Source organism: Cajanus cajan, chromosome 7 (assembly GCF_000230855.2).
Source record: "Cajanus cajan strain Asha chromosome 7, NIPB_CcT2T_4, whole genome shotgun sequence".
In the NCBI taxonomy this organism is placed as follows: domain Eukaryota; kingdom Viridiplantae; phylum Streptophyta; class Magnoliopsida; order Fabales; family Fabaceae; genus Cajanus; species Cajanus cajan.
The window spans coordinates 41,734,843-41,754,770 of record NC_138523.1 but is presented as its reverse complement, the minus strand read 5'-3'; the positions used below and the strand labels follow the sequence as shown (position 1 = coordinate 41,754,770).

At 33.3% G+C, this 19,928-nt stretch overlaps 4 protein-coding genes and 2 non-coding genes across 8 annotated transcripts; 3 read left to right on the top strand and 3 right to left on the bottom strand.

The window, feature by feature from the left end:
* Positions 1-4,845: 4,845 nt before the first annotated feature.
* Positions 4,846-4,918, top strand: TRNAF-GAA (transfer RNA phenylalanine (anticodon GAA)). The gene has a single exon. It is a non-coding gene; the product is annotated as a tRNA-Phe (tRNA).
* Positions 4,919-7,852: 2,934 nt separating this feature from the next.
* TRNAF-GAA (transfer RNA phenylalanine (anticodon GAA)) lies at positions 7,853-7,925 on the bottom strand. The gene has a single exon. It is a non-coding gene; the product is annotated as a tRNA-Phe (tRNA).
* Positions 7,926-7,996: 71 nt separating this feature from the next.
* LOC109808495 (autophagy-related protein 8i) lies at positions 7,997-9,086 on the top strand. Its single transcript, XM_020371521.3, has 5 exons — positions 7,997-8,155; positions 8,252-8,307; positions 8,509-8,561; positions 8,698-8,816; positions 8,901-9,086. Exons 1-5 carry the CDS (start codon positions 8,116-8,118, stop codon positions 8,999-9,001), a joined length of 369 nt encoding a protein of 122 aa, XP_020227110.1. The 5' UTR covers positions 7,997-8,115; the 3' UTR covers positions 9,002-9,086.
* Positions 9,087-11,152: 2,066 nt separating this feature from the next.
* LOC109808494 (peroxidase 5) lies at positions 11,153-12,642 on the top strand. The gene is made up of 2 exons (XM_020371520.3): positions 11,153-11,529; positions 11,664-12,642. The coding sequence occupies exons 1-2, from the start codon at positions 11,308-11,310 to the stop codon at positions 12,423-12,425; spliced, it is 984 nt and encodes a 327-aa protein (XP_020227109.1). The 5' UTR covers positions 11,153-11,307; the 3' UTR covers positions 12,426-12,642.
* Positions 12,498-15,638, bottom strand: LOC109809940 (uncharacterized). Of its 3 annotated transcripts, none has more exons than XM_083059658.1 (3): positions 15,169-15,638; positions 13,407-13,440; positions 12,498-13,232 (listed from the first exon to the last, which is right to left on the bottom strand). In XM_083059658.1, the coding sequence occupies exons 1-3, from the start codon at positions 15,522-15,524 to the stop codon at positions 12,936-12,938; spliced, it is 687 nt and encodes a 228-aa protein (XP_082915784.1). In that variant the 5' UTR covers positions 15,525-15,638; the 3' UTR covers positions 12,498-12,935. The 3 variants fall into 3 exon arrangements, with proteins under 3 accessions (XP_082915784.1, XP_082915785.1, XP_082915786.1); XM_083059659.1 differs by having other exon boundaries at positions 15,202-15,638; XM_083059660.1 differs by lacking the exon at positions 15,169-15,638 and adding an exon at positions 13,634-15,161.
* Positions 15,639-18,204: 2,566 nt separating this feature from the next.
* Positions 18,205-19,694, bottom strand: LOC109794627 (peroxidase 5). Its single transcript, XM_020354073.3, has 2 exons — positions 19,318-19,694; positions 18,205-19,183 (listed from the first exon to the last, which is right to left on the bottom strand). Exons 1-2 carry the CDS (start codon positions 19,537-19,539, stop codon positions 18,422-18,424), a joined length of 984 nt encoding a protein of 327 aa, XP_020209662.1. The 5' UTR covers positions 19,540-19,694; the 3' UTR covers positions 18,205-18,421.
* Between the last annotated feature and the right edge of the window lie 234 nt (positions 19,695-19,928).

The window sequence follows — 19,928 nt, the reverse complement described above, 5'->3', positions numbered from 1 at the left end:
CCCAATATATAAACGTGCTAATGGTTCAATTGCTATTACTGCCTGTTAGTTCATTAATAATTATACCTTTTTTTACAGTATTCTTTTTCAATCAATTTCCTACTTTCTTTGAAATTGATGTGAACCTCTTCAAAAAAAATTATAAAGTCTTTGTTACAATGTAATTAGTTATGGTTTAATCTAGCTAGCAACGGAGAGATGAATAATGATTAATGAATAATAAAATAGTAGTTAGAAAAGAATACTGTAAAAGGAAGTTGCAAATGCAAACACCATTTGCCTGTATCTCTGTGCGTTATTCTCGTTGAAAACGTGGTTTCTGTACACGTATGGGATATGCATGAAGCATTAATATGTTTGAAATTTCCGTCTAAAAAATTAAGAAGATCTCTAAAAGTTAGAGTTATTTGGCTTCTGAGTTGACCAAAACTTTCTTCAATATCTGTGCATGATTCTATGAATGCTTTCCAAGCAGATAAGGAAAAACAACAACGTAATGAGATGGAATAGTATTAATTTAAGGAAACAATTAGTCCGATACAATCTTAAAATCTTATCCGCCTCCTTTTTTTAATCAAAGAAAGTGTCCGATAAGATTTTCAAATTAAAAAATAAATATGATATTTTCAATACATTAATTACATATTAATGATATGTGTATCAATCTGACCGAGCTAACCAAGGATAAAAGACATCAGCTTCAGGAGTTGGATGACATAGTAACAATATCAATATATCATATCAATCAAATAAGGTTAGGTCACCTAAAGATCTGGTTAAAGACATATTACGAAGATCATTACACCTGCAGATAAGATAATTTTATATTTAAAAGGGTTCATACATTATAAATAAGGAACATTTCTATCGTCAGATACTTAATTAAGCGTCAGAATTTCTTTTGTAAATATTTTTCATCGAAAGAATCATATTATCCAACAAAGAAGAGTTTAGGATCTTGCTTACGACAATCAATATCAACACTATCTCACGTGAAAAAGTATGAAATTTAATTTCAGAATATAGAGGATATATGTGATATATTATTAAAAAAAACAATTTTGAGTATTTAAAAATAAACATTAAATAGTTTTAATTTAATAAAAAAATATTTTTCAAACCATTGTCATATCATATTAACCATTCTCGGTATTCACTCTTTTTATTAAAATAATTTAAATGCTAATACTTAATTTATAATACTAAGTATTTTTAAAATATAGAAGTATATATTTATTATATAATGAAAGAACAAAATTATTTAATAATAATTTTAAACTAATCTAAATGTTTAACAGAGCGAAATTTTTGTTTTGACACATTAAATAATTTTAGCCAAAATTCAAGATGTATATTAAATACTCCTTAATTAATATTTTTTTATATATTTGTTAATCAATTTTATTTATTTATTTAATATTAAGTTCATTAGAATTATAATTGAAATCGTAACAACTCGACAGGTCACTATATTAATTATAATTTAGTTTCTGTGTAGTGAAAAACATACAACATATACATATATCCTAGGGTTATTAATCAACATGTAATCTTATGCACATAATTATATGTAAGGGGAAGAAAAACAGACTACTTCCTGTACATATAAATTATATACATCAAAGAGTAAGTACTGCATATAAAATAGACCCTATATTATCAGTCAAGCATCTATATAAGATTATTGCCTTAAAACAGTAACAACTAAAAGAAAGTCGATCATATCATGCATAACCTTCTATTGTTATACAAGTCACTAGCTAATCTTGATCTACTCTCATGCAAAGTATAATCATCGTAGTCACAACTACAACGGAAACATAGGATAAACTTATGAAATAAAACAACGTACAAGCACAACATCAATATTAAGTTAATCAAGATAAACAACAACATCAGCTTCAACTTGTTACCAATGCTACTCACACATCTAACAACATAAAAACAACTTAAACAACTTCATCTCAACAACATGGTCATCATACAACGATGTACAATTATTACATTATCACGCATATCAACTAAGAAAATCTCCTACAACATAAATAAACAGTTTTAGTGGCTAGACCCTACCAAACCATTATGTTTAATCTATTGCAGCCAAGTCAAGTATAGACAACTTTAGGTCTCACAAAGATTCTGTTTAACAACTTAATTTGATTTCTCAAGTTTTGCTACTTAAATTAAGAAGTTTAGTACTACTATTAGGATAAAACAATTGGAGTATGAACTCACACAACATTAGTATCACTAAGCCACCTATAGGATTAACTCACTAACTACCCTCTAAGTATTATATATGTCCCTCCAATACTCGATTAGGAATTAAGTCTTTGACCTTGTACTTGACTTAGTTGATCGCTTTATACATATATGTCTCGACCTTGCCCACATACGACTACCACATAAAACCTAAAAGAGACAACCTAAAATAACCACTCATTCAAAAGTCAACTTATTTACTAAAGTGTTTCAGTCGAGTTCTCGGAGCACCGTAAGATATATTCACACAATGAAATATTATAATTTTTGAACACATTTTTTACTCTCCTTTAGTTTTTATGTGTCATAGTTAAGACATGTATCTAAACCACATAACTATAGCTTTAACAACATGAACAACTTTAGCAACATATACCTTATACAACTTTATCATTTATTATCAACTTGCAACTTTACAACATAATTATCAACATTCAACTCATCAACTTACAACATATAGATTCGTCATCATACATCATCATACTCACAACTCATTGATCACCATTCAAAAATAAAACATCTATAAACAAAAACTTTTCATCATACAACTTGCATCCATTGCCACTCAAAGGATGCCCAACGACATTGATGCAAATTGCCCACATTCAACACCAATTAACTACCCACACTCGTGTGGTTAATACAAAGACTCTCCCACCCTTTCACACCTAGTGTGGCAAGGACCCACGCCCGACCCCAACATGTAGGGGTCTCCACACAACTCACTTTTGGCACCACTCCATTGGTGCTTGAAGTGATTTCAACTCGAGATGGTTTTCGTTTCTCATGTTCAATGTCATTCAAATTACGTCCGACGTTATTTCAACGCGAGACGATTCTTTCTCCTTACGTCTAGCGCCATTCAAATTACGCTTGACATGATTTCAACTTGAGACGATTCTCTCTCCTCACACCTAACGTCACCAATCCTACATCCATGCCTAGGTGAGACAAAACCATTGATTGAAACCACGCCCGACACCCTGAAGGCACGTTCAATGTGATATTAATTCTACACTTATGCAGAACTTGATCTTGGGTCATCCCACCTTAAATTCAACAACTTTCCAACATGTATTACACAAAACAACAACTATACAACATGCACAACATGATTTTTTGATAAAAAAAAACAACATGCATGATGCATCCATTAGAATTATGAATCACTACTTCTTCTTTCAAACACAACCAAAACCCAAACCCCACACATACATCATCTCAGTTTAGATTTTCAATCCGAAACATACACCAATAACGCAACCAAACAACAATTCATTAGCATACAATCCAACACAATCCACATAAGCTTCCCTTACTTCTTGTCGATCCCAAATCTAAAAAGAAGAGACAAGAAGAGTAGATTTGTACGACTTCCAACTTGAGATTCCAAGCTCGAAAACTCAAATTCTCTAGCTAGTTAAGTGAATCAACTATAGGAAGATAATGAAAGTTTTCATAAGAAGAGGAGGTTTTTAGTTCTAGAAAATTTCTCTCTAACTTCTCTCTAGAACTTTCTAAAACATGAAATTATGAACTCATTTTAAAAAAAAAAAAAACCTTGATATACAATTTTTTGAACTGATTCAATTTATATATGTTTTAACTATCCTAGAGGCCAACTTAATTCTTAGAGTCGCTTGACTCTAGAGTTCTTAAATAACACCATTGATAATAACTAACAACTAAACAATCATAATTATACAATTAAATTAAAACATTATAAAATCATCAGTATTACATAAACTCCACCAACACGAATGGTAAGAGCCGTAGAAAACTTTAGTCAAATTGTCATGTACAATGAAATTGAAGGCGGCACCGCATATACACCACGTGACTGTTAAGAAATGTCAACATGCGAAGAAAAATAAAATTAAGGTTAAGATATTTCATTATTTTATATTTTATCATAAAAATATTTTTACTCCTTTATTCTTTGAAATAGATGTTTTATTTTATCATAAGAATTACTTATGAATAGATCAAGTTATAATTTTTTTTATAAAATTTAAAAATTATTTAATATTTTATTATATTAATAAGGAAACTTTATACAATATTAAAAAGTATATTCACATAATTTTTTTCATGTAACTTTTTTATTTATTTATCATTTTTAATGATTTTTTACATATTAGTTTTTTAACTAATATTTTAGAATATTGATTAATAAGACTTTTTATGCATAACATCATTTAAGTTTCTAAAAGTGTAAATCGTTAATACTTTAGTTTATATTAATAGAGTTATTTTAATTTTATTTCCAGTGATTAAATTAAATTGTCACTGATATACATTTTTAAAAGACTTGAATGATATTTAGAACATGTTTGAATAATTCTCTGAAATCAATGTCCCAGAATCACATCGATTAGTGAAAAAGCTAGTGTTTATTATTTTTATTGAATATAGAGGAAGAGATAATCCATATTTTCGATGTAATTTCAAACACACTTAAGTGTATGGACTTCCGGGTTCCGGCGTCTGTGGATACTTGATCAGACATTAAATTAATGTTGTTAAGTGGACTTTTGTGTCTCTAGATCAACACTACAAAAACCTGATGTGGGATAAAAGCATGCGGGGATAGCTCAGTTGGGAGAGCGTCAGACTGAAGATCTGAAGGTCGCGTGTTCGATCCACGCTCACCGCATTTTTTTAATTTGGGTTCTCTTTTTTAAAAATAATTAAGAAAGCATGTGTAGAAAAAATGTCTTATTAATTCACCAACCACAACCACCCATAGATAGGGATGGACAAAATGAACTGAACTAAACTAAACTTATAAAAATTATAACTGAACTGTTATGATATTTTGAATTGAACAACTTTAACTCATTAATCTATCAAAATAGGACACATTTGTCAACTTTACTTTATTTTCCATTTTATTTAAGTTTTTCAAAGGAAAAAAAATATAAAATCAAGTCAAACAAACTCAGTGAATTTTAAGCCTAAAAATAAGTAATCCAATATAGCTCAATTAATCCGTTAGGTTCGACAAAATTGATACAATTTTTTTTTGGATCACTTTTTTTCTTCAAAGTTTTGGTCATTAGACTATCGAATTAATCTATTAAGACATAACATGTTAGACACATTTAATTTTTATCCTTTTATAAAAATAGTTCAATTTTTATAATTCAGTTCAGTTTTATAGTTCAATACAGTTCAAATTTCTAACAGTTCAGTTCAGTTCAGTTTTTTTAAACAGTTCAGTTCGTTTTTTTTTTATTTATAAAAAGTTCAATTTTTTATAGTACGGCTCAGTTCAGTTCACCACCAGTTCAGTTCAGTTTTTTTTGCCCACCCCTACCCATAAAGGAAATGCATCATGCCACGTAGATAATATACCATGTTCAAATGTTATATTTATAACTTTTTAAAATATTTTTGATAAATATCTCATATATTATTAATCAGTGGAGTTGAGGTATGAAATATTTTGTGCATAACATTGGTGTCATATAAGCAGTGACTCATTATTTATTGTGAAGGATAAAATGAAAAAAAAAGCTAATTAAAAAAATTATTATGTAGTTAGTAAAATTTCAATACTTAAAAAGATAAATAATTTAGATCTTTTGATAAAACAAAAACGGGATAAAAAGGTTCATATGAAAATGAAAACCAAAGTAGTTATGAAAAACGATTTCCCTTTATATAATAGTATAAATAAAAATAGAGATGCATATATAATTAAATGATTTTAAAATAGAAATGCACTATTAGAATTATTTTAGTGGTTGGGGTAGAAGCGAGATGATTTAGGTTCGATTCTCGTTGTGTGTTTGTAATTTTTTTATAGATTAAAAAGAGTTATTTTAGTTATGTTGGTCTAAATGACATTAAAGTAATCTCTATAAATATGTCATTGTAGGTTGACATAAATGGTTCAATATCCAATTCGAACTTGTGTTTCCCATGATATAGGTTCGACATCCTCTGTGACCATTCAATTATATTTTGTAGACATACATATTCAAGGAGATTTCTTGGCACTAAAGATGAAATTTCTCTGATGGATCTCTATTGACCGTTAGTTTAACAAGTAAAGTCATGAGTTAAATTAAATATTATTAAACTTCGACTAACTACAATAGTGCTTAGTTTGAGGATTTTTAACATGTCATTGACTCATTATCTGATAGTCTTGGGGTATGATCTTTTATCTACCATTTTACTCATAAAAAAATCTTCATGAATATAGTTTTTTTTATTGTATTATGATTTTAATTTATTTTTTAAGATAAAAAGTATTTGTTAAATATTGAACTAATAACTATCAAGTCCTTTGTTCAAGTGATACTAATCTCAGTCTTTTAAGCAAGATTTAAAGTTCATGTTTTATAGATTGAAAAAATGTAATTGAAAGAGGAGATTTTATTAAAGGTGATCAGTTTGATTCTTTAACAAAAATTAGTTATTGACAAGGCCGTCGAATACATCATACCTACCAATAAATAAATAAATAAATTGAACTAATAATAAAATTTTTATTTAAATAAAAAATTAGTAAAATAATAATTAAGCTACAAAGTAATATACATATTCAAACTTTAAAATTTTCTACCAACTTTAAGTTATTGAACTAAGTTTTACATATTCTAGTTGACGGAACTATATTTGGTGAAATAACAAGTTAATACTCTAATTCAACCAACTCCAAAATTAATATTAATAATAAAATACTAATTATGTATTTGGTTGAGATATGTATTGATTATATAATTTATTTTAATATTATTTGAGGACATGTATTGGTCATATAATTTATTTTGATTTTAATTTTAAAATTTTTTAAATTAAAATTATACTAGTGATGGAATATTGGGAGTAATATGTACATAATAGTAGGTTGGAACTCTATTGCAGTTATTATAATTCATGTGGATAATTTTTTTTATCCAATTACCCAATTTACCCCTCACTAATTATATTTGATTGAGTTGAGTGTTAAAAATAGTGAAATCCAACTCAACTCGACATATTTACACTTTTAATTTACATATTTATTATTAAAAAATTTGTAATAATTTTTTTCATATAATAAATTAGAAAGATTAATTACAATCTTAACTATTGATGAAAAATTAATAATTGTCGGTACAATTTATTCTTTAAAATGCATTTTTCTCTCTGTAGATATATTAAATTTAACAAGAAACGACAATGCCGTACTAAAATTTGGCAAGAGAAAAAAAAAAAAAAAGTTGATTTCCCAGCTGTTCAGTTCAGTGGATGAGAGAGGAGAGAGAAGCACAGACAACTGAGAAATGTGAACGGTGGGAAACGAGGATATAATTATAAGGGCGTGGGAAGCCTTTGTGTGGCACAACTTAAATCAAATTACTCTAGTCTTAAGTCTTAACCCTACAATACAAGGGTGCGTGTGCTGCTAAATGGCGAAACTGAACGCAGTACACGCAGGATTCTCACACTTTAGTAGGTTCTGCCTAACTCATCTGTTGTTTCTGGAAGCAAAGGTTTGATTGCAACAAATTAACAAAATACAACAGAATGGGCTTAGTCCTCCCAATGCATGGCCCATTATCTTTAATGGTAAAAAAGCCCATAATAAAAAAAATGCGGTGAGCGTGGATCGAACACGCGACCTTCAGATCTTCAGTCTGACGCTCTCCCAACTGAGCTATCCCCGCAACACGTTAACTCCGTAACAATAGTTTTATAAATAGTAAATGTAAATATACTAACGTGTCACCTCTATCTTCTGAAACTGAAATTTAATACCTTGTCCTTATCGGAGACGTGTTTACAATTACTTGAAGACAGAGTCTCCACCTTCTTTGGCTCGTTTTCTCGTTGCTTCAGCCTGACAACTACCAAAGAATGGGAGGAAGTTCCAGTTTCAGGGACGAGTATACTTTCGGTGCGTTCTATTCCTCCTTCTTTCTCCCAACTCCTCTTATCAATTTTCATTCTTATTGTTATTAAGGGTTGACTTCTTTATTTCATGCCTTCACAGAGCAAAGGCTCGAAGAATCACGGGATATTGTGGCCAAATACCCCGATCGTGTCCCCGTAAGCCTTCTTCCCTTCAAAATTAGCAAATATTTATTTAATTAATCAATATTGATTTTCATAATTCTCTATTTAATCTCGGTTTGTGAATTGATGGATCCTTATTGCTCCGTTCATCATTGCACTGTTTATAATGAACGGTTCACGGTAACCGTAAATCGGTCATTGCATGACTCGATTCTTCTTCTTTTTCTTCTGCAGGTGATTGTGGAAAGGTATGCGAAATGCGATCTGCCTGAACTGGAGAAGAAAAAGTAAGATCAACCTGCATGATTCCAAAATTCAAATCACGATAATAATATGAGTTGAATTAGGAAGCACATGGGATTACATTTTACAAATGCATACATAAATTGAAATCATGATTACAATTTTTAATGTTTTTGATAGATACCTTGTTCCTCGAGACTTGTCTGTTGGGCATTTCATTCATATTTTGAGTTCCAGACTGAGTCTGCCCCCTGGAAAAGCTCTCTTTATATTTGTAAAGAATACCTTACCTCAAACTGGTAAACTTGCCCTACAAGCTCAGTGTTTTCCTTTTTTGTCTTCAATGTTGTTGTTGCTTAAATTTGTTGTGTTGTGATCTGCAGCTAGTATGGTGGACTCTGTCTATAGATCATTCAAGGATGAGGATGGATTTCTTTACATGTATTATAGCACCGAGAAAACCTTCGGCTCGTACGTGATGTAAATTATTGAACCCTGTAAACTATTATCCAACATTGACTCTGAATACTATCAAGAAATGTACAAATTTGTTGTATGGTTTTAACTTATCACTGTTTATTATATTATGATTAAAATTGCCAATACAATAAAGCGTGATTATGTTATGCCATTGAAATATTCGGATGATCTGGGTTTAGAATTCATGACCGTTGATCTATAGGAAACTGCCCCTGCTCGGCTTACTGTATCTGTACTCGTATCCTCTACCCCCCTAGAAATGGTGCAAGTATAGCATTGTAGCAGATAGTTGAAAAATTAGAGGTTAAAAGTTTCGAGACAGAAACTTTAATATCCTTGCTGAGTGCCAAAATATCACAAGTTTTCTTCTTTTGAACACCCAGGCTAAGCCTAGCCAATTCGATTACAAGAAGAACAAACCAAACTGCTGCACCTATACGTACAAGTTTATAATTCCTTGGCGATATTGTCCACATATATCATTAATATAATGCATCCATCTTCATCAAAATCACGAACAATACGAATCTTTTAGACCAAGAACTTGTTTTTAGTATGAACATCCTATGCTTTTGACAAAGATTGGTTACATGTGGGTAAGTTGCACAGATGAAACCGGAGGAAAACCAGAAACTGAGGGTTTCCACAGGGCTGCTCTCAAGATTCGGAGCAGAAACTGAGTGGAAAATTCTACCAATGTCGCATGTTTCCCTCAATGAATCACGGGCAATTTTTCATGATGACATTATGGCTAGAATATAAATTTCAACTTGCTTCCCTCCAAATATGAACTCCTTATATGATGACAGTGGAATAAAGTGACCCTTTAGATGCGCTATATTCCTAAACATTGCTCTACGTTTTGAGGTATCAATTTCATATGGTTGATCACTTGATCCCATATCTTGTCACATAAACTGCATGAAAACCAGCGCATAGTCTTGATCATTTTGTTATGGTTTATGTCATCAAAAAGCGTTAGTATTCTCGAGGTGTCACCGTATCAGTATGATCGAAAACCTGACACTACTTAACATCAGATGGTAGGAATGAGAAGTTATTAATCATCATTGTATAATCTTCTGGAGCCTGAAAATATAGCATATAGCATCAACAATGACTTTTGATTACATCCAATCCAAATAGAAACAACTAAATTAACATAATGTTAACAACAAACCAAGCCGAATTTTTTAGGTTTCAAGCAAAAAGCTTAAATGTTGCAAATTGCAATTTTGACGTGATGTTATGATTTTGGAAAAACAAGATGACAAAGTCATTCTTAACATGTAAGTTTACCAACTCATGATAACACGAATGCAAGTACTGGAAAATTACTGAATGAATTGCTTTGTTCTCTTGCTTGGGGTTTTATTATTACTAAATTGTTCGGAAATTTTGTGAACACCCAAGCTGTTGCTTATCATTATCATCTATACATTGAGATTTCAACAATCTTTCTGTAAATTGTGATATACGCACCAAGTATCAAGTATTGATAATATCCGAAAGATTAATTTTAGATTAACATAGGCAAGTATGCTAGTAAAAAGAGGCAATCGAACGGAATTTTCAATCATTATCTCAGTTGAATAATTCAAGGATCCACCTCAAATTTCAACTCAAATGAGTTATAAATATAAATTGACTTTTAATTTATACCTCCAAGATACGAACGGACACTTCTTTACGTATTTTTTTTTTTGTCAAATTATCTATTACATGTAGTAAGAGTTACTTTCTCTCGTGACAAAATGAAATGTCCTAACTAAATTTTTCTAAAAGAAATCGTCTTTGCCGCTACCAGGTCCTCCATTTATAAATTGCAAATGCTGTTACATTTTCAAACTACATTAAATTAAATGCGATATGCAGCTATTAAGGAATGGAAACGTTCTCCGTCAGCTGAAGTGGTTGCTGCAGCGAATAGTCATTATCAACTATCAAGTAATATTCAATATCAAATACTAACAAAATAGAATGAGAGAGAGAGGTGGATATATAGTAATAGTATGAACACACGCATGAAGAAGAGTTCAAAGAGAGATTGCTTGAAGTAGCATCTAATACTGGAGGGTACAGCTAGGCATAGACACGTTTTGGTTTCAAAAGTAAGACCTACTCTCACCTCACAACCTATAAATATAATTCACCCAACCAAGTTCTCTCCACCTTCAGCAATCAACATACTTGCATTTGCATATCATTCACTCTCTTCCCGTTCCTTTCACAACTTGTTTATCATTAAAGGCTAAACCACACATCCACAACTTTGCACTGCCATTTCCATTCATAAGTTATATATATATAATGGCCAGAAGAGGAGGACACGTGCATGTAATGCTCTCTAGCATGGTTCTAATCCTCTCCGTTTTGCCATGGGCCTCGGCATCTCTGAAGGTGGATTTCTATAAAACTTCGTGTCCATCTGCAGAGGCAATAGTGAGAAGAGCTGTGAACAAAGCAGTTTCTCTGAACCCGGGCATCGCTGCTGGTTTGATCAGAATGCATTTTCATGATTGTTTTGTCAGGGTGGGTAACTACTTCGATCATCTTCATACCTCAATATATCACTTCATTAGTGCATGTGCATGTGCATGTGCATGTTTAGTGCACATTTCAAATTAAATAGTTACTTAAACAATTGCTATATATGATATATGCAGGGTTGTGATGGTTCAGTATTGTTAGAATCCACACCGGGAAATCCATCAGAGAGAGAACACCCAGCTAACAACCCAAGTTTACGAGGCTTCGAAGTCATCGAAGAGGCTAAGGCCCAAATAGAAGCAGAGTGTCCTCACACTGTGTCGTGCGCAGACATTCTTGCTTTTGCTGCTCGAGACAGCGCTAACAAAGTTGGGGGCATAAAGTACGAGGTTCCAGCTGGACGCAGAGACGGTCGTGTCTCTATAAGAGACGAAGCGTCACAACTGCCTCGTCCAACCTTTAACGCAAAGGAGCTTATTAGTAACTTCGAACAAAAAGGGTTGTCTGCAGATGAAATGGTAACACTCTCTGGAGCGCATTCTGTTGGTGTCTCACACTGTTCCTCCTTCTCCGATCGCTTGTACTCTTCCAATGCTACCTTTGCTCAGGATCCCTCTATGGACCCCAACTTTGCTTCGTCCTTGAAAAACAAGTGTCCACCACGGAGCAATGATGATAACACAGTGGTGCTGGATGCTTCCACCCCGAACCGTTTGGACAACAAGTACTACACGGGACTCAAGAACCATCGTGGTCTGTTGACCTCAGATCAGACGTTGATGACCAGCCCCTCAACGAGGCCAATGGTGCTGACCAATGCAAAACATGCTTCAATTTGGGCACGTAAGTTTGCTAAGGCAATGGTGCATATGGGTTCCATTGATGTGCTAACCGGCTCACAAGGCGAGATCAGGACTCGTTGCAGCGTCCTTAATTAACTCTCCACATGCTTAATCCCTTCTGCTAAAACTCCTTTTATTCAATTGTTCATACCTGCAAATATATATGTCTTCTTTATTTATAATTTTTTTTTTTTTTGGATATAATGTGATTGATTCATTCTTTGATTTGTACTGTTCGGCCTTGGCCAATTCAATTGTATATTTTTAACTCAGTCAAATAAACACATGAAGAATTATGTTGGATTCCTTAAAAGATGTCTGCTTACAGATTTGTATTTTGGTCGCTGTCGCTGATTATTTATTCAATTGTCTAGACAAAAAATAATATCAAAGATGACTCATTTTTTTGATACTAAAAATACTGCTAACCCTTACAATATCAATCAAAGGAGATGAAGACAGCAAGATAAATCAACTCACTAAAAGCAGTAGCTTACATATAAAGGCCCAAAAAGGATATGCATAAACTGGGGAACTACTACCATGGTATATTTCAATGTGGATATCACTTATCAGCTAATCTCAGCTAAAACAACACATCATCAACTAGCGATTTTCACGATATTTTCCGGAGGAAAATTGGAATCTAGTATGGGTTTGACCAACCTGATAGGTAATCTGCATGAGGTAACCCCAGAATCCTACTCTTTGTTTAAACTCCTCTTCAACATATTGACTTTGCAACCTGATGGAACCTTTTGTTTCATTCTCTTTATAGGCAATAGTGTTTGTAGACATACCCTCTTCCAATTCCCTTCTCAGAAACTCAGCCATTTCCCCATTTTCAATCGGAGGATTGTTTAAGTACTGCCAACATCCATGTGCAGATATTATTGTCCCCAACTGCATTCAAAAACCAATACAAACACAAAGTAGATGCTAATTAGATAAAACAAATAAATGCTTTATACACCTTTGTAATGCATTAGTCATAACTCCTGATTCCCAAGAACATGTGATTTTCCTAGGCATCTTAGCTCCTAATTAAAAAAATTTAGATGGTAGTGCTTGACTTACCGCAAAATATATCATAACTAATGTGAAAGTCCACCTGCAAATATATGCAAAAAGATCAAATCAAATGGTGTCCTCTCCATGGTCAACGAACAAGAATAATACGAGTTCCTTGGACAGGTAAATTGATTCCTTAAATTACATAGTCATAAGATAATTTGCCTTCCAAGGAAACAGGATCATGTATCTCAGGGGCAACAATAGAAAGAAAGGGGGGAAAATGATCTTACTGAGTATAAAAATAGAAAGAAAAGGCTCCATCCAAGGCAATAATATCAAAATGCATACGAGCCAGGCAAAGGAATGCGAAAGCTCTACACAAGAAAAGCCACACAGGACTGAGTTTTCTCCAACAGGGAATCCACAAGTGATTGTAATACAAGGGCTGTGTTTTGGCCTTTACAATGTGCATTGAGGCTGTTTTGACAGAGGCAATGAGGATCAAAGCACAGATAGGCACTTGCCATCGAAGCCAGTACCTATAGCCCTCACTGTCTTCACCGTTTGACATTAAATGATGGAGACAAAGGGCTTTCGGCTATCCCCTTCTACAAATGAAAGAGACGATGGGATCAATTAAGACAATTGAAGGGGCTCTTGGTTGGTGGAGGTGGATTTGTGGAAGACAAGACACTACAAACTTTGGAGTTTCAAGATATCTTGGGGCTAGAGGCTAAGGAGGGAGAAAGGGGCCTGCTGAAATACAAAGCTGGAAGACAGAACAGGAGCATGAACCGTTGACCAAAACTAACTACTTCCTACAATTCCCTGGGATTCAAAACAACTGTAAGTTTTTCCCTTCTAAAAGAGAAATAATTGATTTTTTTTTTCAAATGTTGACCACAAACTTGAGATGAAAATTCAAGACCATAAGTTGCCCCAACCCATTAGCACTTAGCAGAACAGAATTTATGTGGTAAACATGAACAAAAATGCAATTAGATTCAATATTCATAAACCTTGTGTTAGGATATTGTACTCACTTCCTACGCGGACAAAGACCCAAAATATAGAATTTACTTCTTGTCTCAGTTATTTAAGTGGAGAGAAGTCTTGTTTTTAGGCCACATGAAACAGAGGTCTATTTCAATGGAGAATATACCATTGAGAGAAAAGAATAAAAGCCATTTTTACTTATTCACATAGCAATTATTGCGTGAAACTGCATTTCCAGATTCGTTAATCATTAAATCGAGCTAAAATTTCCTCAGGAAGTTCAAGACATTTGGTTTTTTCATTTTCAACATTGGATCGAGGATTCATCGTCTAAAGTCAGAGATATTATACTATTTTTAGGATATTTTTTATTTTTTATTTTCTTCATTCTCTATTGTAAATTTTGATGCTTTATTGATTGGCCAGCAGTTTGCACGAATCCATACATCACTTGTTTGAGACTTATGATTTAATTTAATCACAGTCGATCTGTCATAGTTTTTTATTGGTCTAGACTCTAGATTCAAGACTAACTGTCCGCAGACTCAGCACGCACTTATTTATTTATTTTTTTAAAATCTACTTCCTATTTTTCATGTAAGGATGGTATCAGCTTCCCAAACTTAAAACTAAAAAAATATATGTCCCCATTTTATTCAAAAAATCTGATAATTTGTCGTAAACCGTCAACCAACTCTCAATCCATGATATACCCGTCCACATCTCTAGTGATTATTTTTTCTAGATTGCAAAAAATAAGATAAGATTCCTAAGCCTAACACCATTATTAATGAAAAAAGAAAGCGCAAATTGGAATGAAATAACATACTCAGTATAGTAAAGAAAGATGGTAGGATCGTACTCAAGAACATCCAACGGTAACAAGACAGCCATGATGAGAAAGGAAAGAAAACGAGTAGCCAAGAGGCACAAAGGGTGCACCCCTCTCCAACAGCTGGTCCATAACTGCGTGTTTCTCACGGGACCTATGGCTCTGCCTTTTAGAACCACATTCACGACCACTCTATTTTCTGGTCGACCCACCAGAAGAAGGGTCTCATCTAAGGTGCCAAAATCGCCTTTGGAGGCACCCTCGTTCATCCAAAGCACCCATAAAGCACCTAGGAAGGCCACACCAACAATGGCAAAACACACCAAATCGTACCACTCTAGTGGCAATGCCATGCTCCGTGTTGCTTACTGAATCAAAGTAAGAGAGTGGCCTCTGGTTGTTGGTGCATAGTTTGTTAGTGAAGTTAGAGAGTGCAAAAGTGGAAGTTGCTTTGGTGGTGGTTCTGGAGATTCTACACTTATATAGAGTTACAGTAGTTAGTAGTTACTTACTTACTAGTGGGCAACTGGTAGTTTTGACTTTTGAGTTTGACTGTCTGGTTAGGGACATCTCGAGTTCACCTACAGAATGAGGGGCGCAACACAAGAGTTCGTTGGTGAATTCCCAAAAGAGACAATTTTGATGTACATGTATAATAATGCCAAAAATAATATTTTAGTTCCTTATAATAATTGTTTGTTTTAATTTAGTCTCATTTTTATTTTTGATCTCAATTTAGTTCTTAATAAATTTATTGGTTGCAATGTGGGACTTCCGTCCAAATTATTTAAACAGAATTAACTATTGACCACGTGGATGCCACGTAGATGCATAGGTGGATGCCACGTGGATGCCAAATTTTTTGAAAACACCTGGAACTAGAACAGCCCATTGTGGAACCAGAATGGCCTGTTCTGGTTGCACTTTTAGTGTGTTAATTTTGCACCTAGAATTTTTTAAAATACCTAGAACCAGAACGGCCTATTCTGAAAGCAGAACGGGCCGTTCTAGATGCACTCTTGGTGTGTTAATTTTGCATCCGGAATGACCCGTTCCAGGTGCAAAATTAACACACTAAGAGTGTAACCAGAACAGGCCGTTCTGGTTCCAGACTACTAAACACAAACGGTCAATGATTATAGTTCACGGTTGTGAATCGTGGAAGGAAAAGACCCAAGGTACAAAGCATTTCAAACACTGGATTTGGTAATATTGTCAATGGAAATTGATAACTTCAATTGCTAAACAGTTGGACTATACAGTATATCATTAAGGACAATGCAGTGTATTACTAAAGATAATGGTAACAAATTTTATTTCATTGTTAGTCAAACTAGACTGAACCACTTACTACCAAATTGACATTATACAGTAAAGGATGAGATGACATGATATTTTTCCTTGAAGTCATTAACAATGTACCCCAACAACAACAACATGTTCTTGAAGAGGTAGAATCTGAAGTAAAGGAAGAGAATACACAAGACTAACATTTCACCACACAACCACATGCAGGGACGGATCTAAGTTAATCATAGTGGGGGCACTTGCCCCACTAAAATTTTTTTCATTCTTTTTTTTATATATAAAATATTAATAATTTTATAAAATATATGTTATTAATTATATTCTAATTATGTTGTTATATTAATATAATAAATACATTAATTTTTTATATATTTTATTTTATTGTTTAATTGTTTTTTATTTTGTGGTAAAATTATCTTCATTTTTAATGAAGAAAAAATTTACTTACTTCAAGAGTAAGTCTTGATAGATTTATTCTACTTAATAATTAATGTTCTATATCAAATTTTTAAAAATTTAATTGTTAAATAAAAAGCTTTTCATGTATAGATCAAATTTATAAATTTTTTTAAAAAATTAAAAATCATATGATACTTCGTTAAATTAATTCAAATTAACATATAAAATATTTTTGTTTTAAATGAGTGTAAAAATTTAGAGGACACTAAAAGAAAATAAATTAATAATTTTATTATGTTTATCCCATTAATTTTTATCATTTTATTCCTCTAATTTTAAATAAGTTGCAAAAAATTATAAAGTGACACTTAAATATTTCTTCAGACAGAAAGAGAAAAAGGAAAAGTTATCACTCTATTTATAAGACAATTGTATTTTATAAAAATAAGTAATTTAAAAATTTTTACCATAAAAAAATATTTTTCAAAAATAAAATTAATATAGAATATTCTATTGTCCTCATTTAACAAGTTGGCGTTCTGGAACGGACCGTTCTGAAACCAGAACGGCCCGTTCTGGTTTCAGAACAGACTGTTCTGCTGTATTGGTGGTGTGTTAATTTTGCATCTAGAACGGTCCGTTTCAGATGCAAAATTAACACACCAAGAGTGCACCCAGAACGGCCCGTTCTGGTTTCAGAACGGGTCGTTCTGGTTTCAGGTTTTTTCAAGAAATTTGGCATCTGCGTGGCATCCACCTATGCATCTACGTGGCCAACAGTTAACTCTGTTTAAATAATTTGGACGGAAGTCCGACATTACAACCAATTAATTTATTAGGGACCAAATTGAGACCAAAAATAAAAGTGAGACTAAATTGAAACAAACAATTATTATAAAGGACCAAAATAAGTTTTTAGCCTATAACAAAAGTAGAGTTAATCACATATACACTGCCAGTGTAAAAAAAATTTATAGTGATAACTAATTAGATTTTTTAATTGTGTCATGTCACTGTTAAAAATAAATGTGTTTATAGTGACATGACACAATTAAAAAATCTAATTGGTTGCCAGTATAAAAAAACTTTACACTAGCAGTATATAGGTGATTAATTCATAAAAGTATAACTTGGATTTAGGGAAAGTTTTTCATAAAAAAAACTTTATATATAAATTTTTTAAAAAGAACTCATTTGAATGTTATATAGATATTAGTTGAAATCATAAGCTCATTTTATATTTTGGATAGACAATTATTTTTTGTCTAGACAATTGAATAAATAATCAGCGACAGCGACCAAAATACAAATCTGTAAGCAGACATCTTTTAAGGAATCCAACATAATTCTTCATGTGTTTATTTGACTGAGTTAAAAATATACAATTGAATTGGCCAAGGCCGAACAGTACAAATCAAAGAATGAATCAATCACATTATATCCAAAAAAAAAAAAAATTATAAATAAAGAAGACATATATATTTGCAGGTATGAACAATTGAATAAAAGGAGTTTTAGCAGAAGGGATTAAGCATGTGGAGAGTTAATTAAGGACGCTGCAACGAGTCCTGATCTCGCCTTGTGAGCCGGTTAGCACATCAATGGAACCCATATGCACCATTGCCTTAGCAAACTTACGTGCCCAAATTGAAGCATGTTTTGCATTGGTCAGCACCATTGGCCTCGTTGAGGGGCTGGTCATCAACGTCTGATCTGAGGTCAACAGACCACGATGGTTCTTGAGTCCCGTGTAGTACTTGTTGTCCAAACGGTTCGGGGTGGAAGCATCCAGCACCACTGTGTTATCATCATTGCTCCGTGGTGGACACTTGTTTTTCAAGGACGAAGCAAAGTTGGGGTCCATAGAGGGATCCTGAGCAAAGGTAGCATTGGAAGAGTACAAGCGATCGGAGAAGGAGGAACAGTGTGAGACACCAACAGAATGCGCTCCAGAGAGTGTTACCATTTCATCTGCAGACAACCCTTTTTGTTCGAAGTTACTAATAAGCTCCTTTGCGTTAAAGGTTGGACGAGGCAGTTGTGACGCTTCGTCTCTTATAGAGACACGACCGTCTCTGCGTCCAGCTGGAACCTCGTACTTTATGCCCCCAACTTTGTTAGCGCTGTCTCGAGCAGCAAAAGCAAGAATGTCTGCGCACGACACAGTGTGAGGACACTCTGCTTCTATTTGGGCCTTAGCCTCTTCGATGACTTCGAAGCCTCGTAAACTTGGGTTGTTAGCTGGGTGTTCTCTCTCTGATGGATTTCCCGGTGTGGATTCTAACAATACTGAACCATCACAACCCTGCATATATCATATATAGCAATTGTTTAAGTAACTATTTAATTTGAAATGTGCACTAAACATGCACATGCACATGCACATGCACTAATGAAGTGATATATTGAGGTATGAAGATGATCGAAGTAGTTACCCACCCTGACAAAACAATCATGAAAATGCATTCTGATCAAACCAGCAGCGATGCCCGGGTTCAGAGAAACTGCTTTGTTCACAGCTCTTCTCACTATTGCCTCTGCAGATGGACACGAAGTTTTATAGAAATCCACCTTCAGAGATGCCGAGGCCCATGGCAAAACGGAGAGGATTAGAACCATGCTAGAGAGCATTACATGCACGTGTCCTCCTCTTCTGGCCATTATATATATATAACTTATGAATGGAAATGGCAGTGCAAAGTTGTGGATGTGTGGTTTAGCCTTTAATGATAAACAAGTTGTGAAAGGAACGGGAAGAGAGTGAATGATATGCAAATGCAAGTATGTTGATTGCTGAAGGTGGAGAGAACTTGGTTGGGTGAATTATATTTATAGGTTGTGAGGTGAGAGTAGGTCTTACTTTTGAAACCAAAACGTGTCTATGCCTAGCTGTACCCTCCAGTATTAGATGCTACTTCAAGCAATCTCTCTTTGAACTCTTCTTCATGCGTGTGTTCATACTATTACTATATATCCACCTCTCTCTCTCATTCTATTTTGTTAGTATTTGATATTGAATATTACTTGATAGTTGATAATGACTATTCGCT

Bases quoted from the DNA above. Each gene is read 5' to 3' on its own strand.
- LOC109809940 (XM_083059658.1), bottom strand. From the start codon at position 15,524: ATGGCATTGCCACTAGAGTGGTACGATTTGGTGTGTTTTGCCATTGTT. The intron at 13,441-15,168 runs GTATGTTATTTC...ATATATTTGCAG, and splicing joins ATCTTTCTTTACTATACTGA to GTGGACTTTCACATTAGTTA. The intron at 13,233-13,406 runs GTAAGTCAAGCA...TTTTGAATGCAG, and splicing joins TAGTTATGATATATTTTGCG to TTGGGGACAATAATATCTGC.
- LOC109808494 (XM_020371520.3), top strand. From the start codon at position 11,308: ATGGCCAGAAGAGGAGGACACGTGCATGTAATGCTCTCTAGCATGGTT. The intron at 11,530-11,663 runs GTGGGTAACTAC...TGATATATGCAG, and splicing joins TTCATGATTGTTTTGTCAGG to GGTTGTGATGGTTCAGTATT.
- LOC109794627 (XM_020354073.3), bottom strand. From the start codon at position 19,539: ATGGCCAGAAGAGGAGGACACGTGCATGTAATGCTCTCTAGCATGGTT. The intron at 19,184-19,317 runs GTGGGTAACTAC...TGATATATGCAG, and splicing joins TTCATGATTGTTTTGTCAGG to GGTTGTGATGGTTCAGTATT.
- LOC109808495 (XM_020371521.3), top strand. From the start codon at position 8,116: ATGGGAGGAAGTTCCAGTTTCAGGGACGAGTATACTTTCG. The intron at 8,562-8,697 runs GTAAGATCAACC...TGTTTTTGATAG, and splicing joins CCTGAACTGGAGAAGAAAAA to ATACCTTGTTCCTCGAGACT. The intron at 8,817-8,900 runs GTAAACTTGCCC...TGTGATCTGCAG, and splicing joins GAATACCTTACCTCAAACTG to CTAGTATGGTGGACTCTGTC.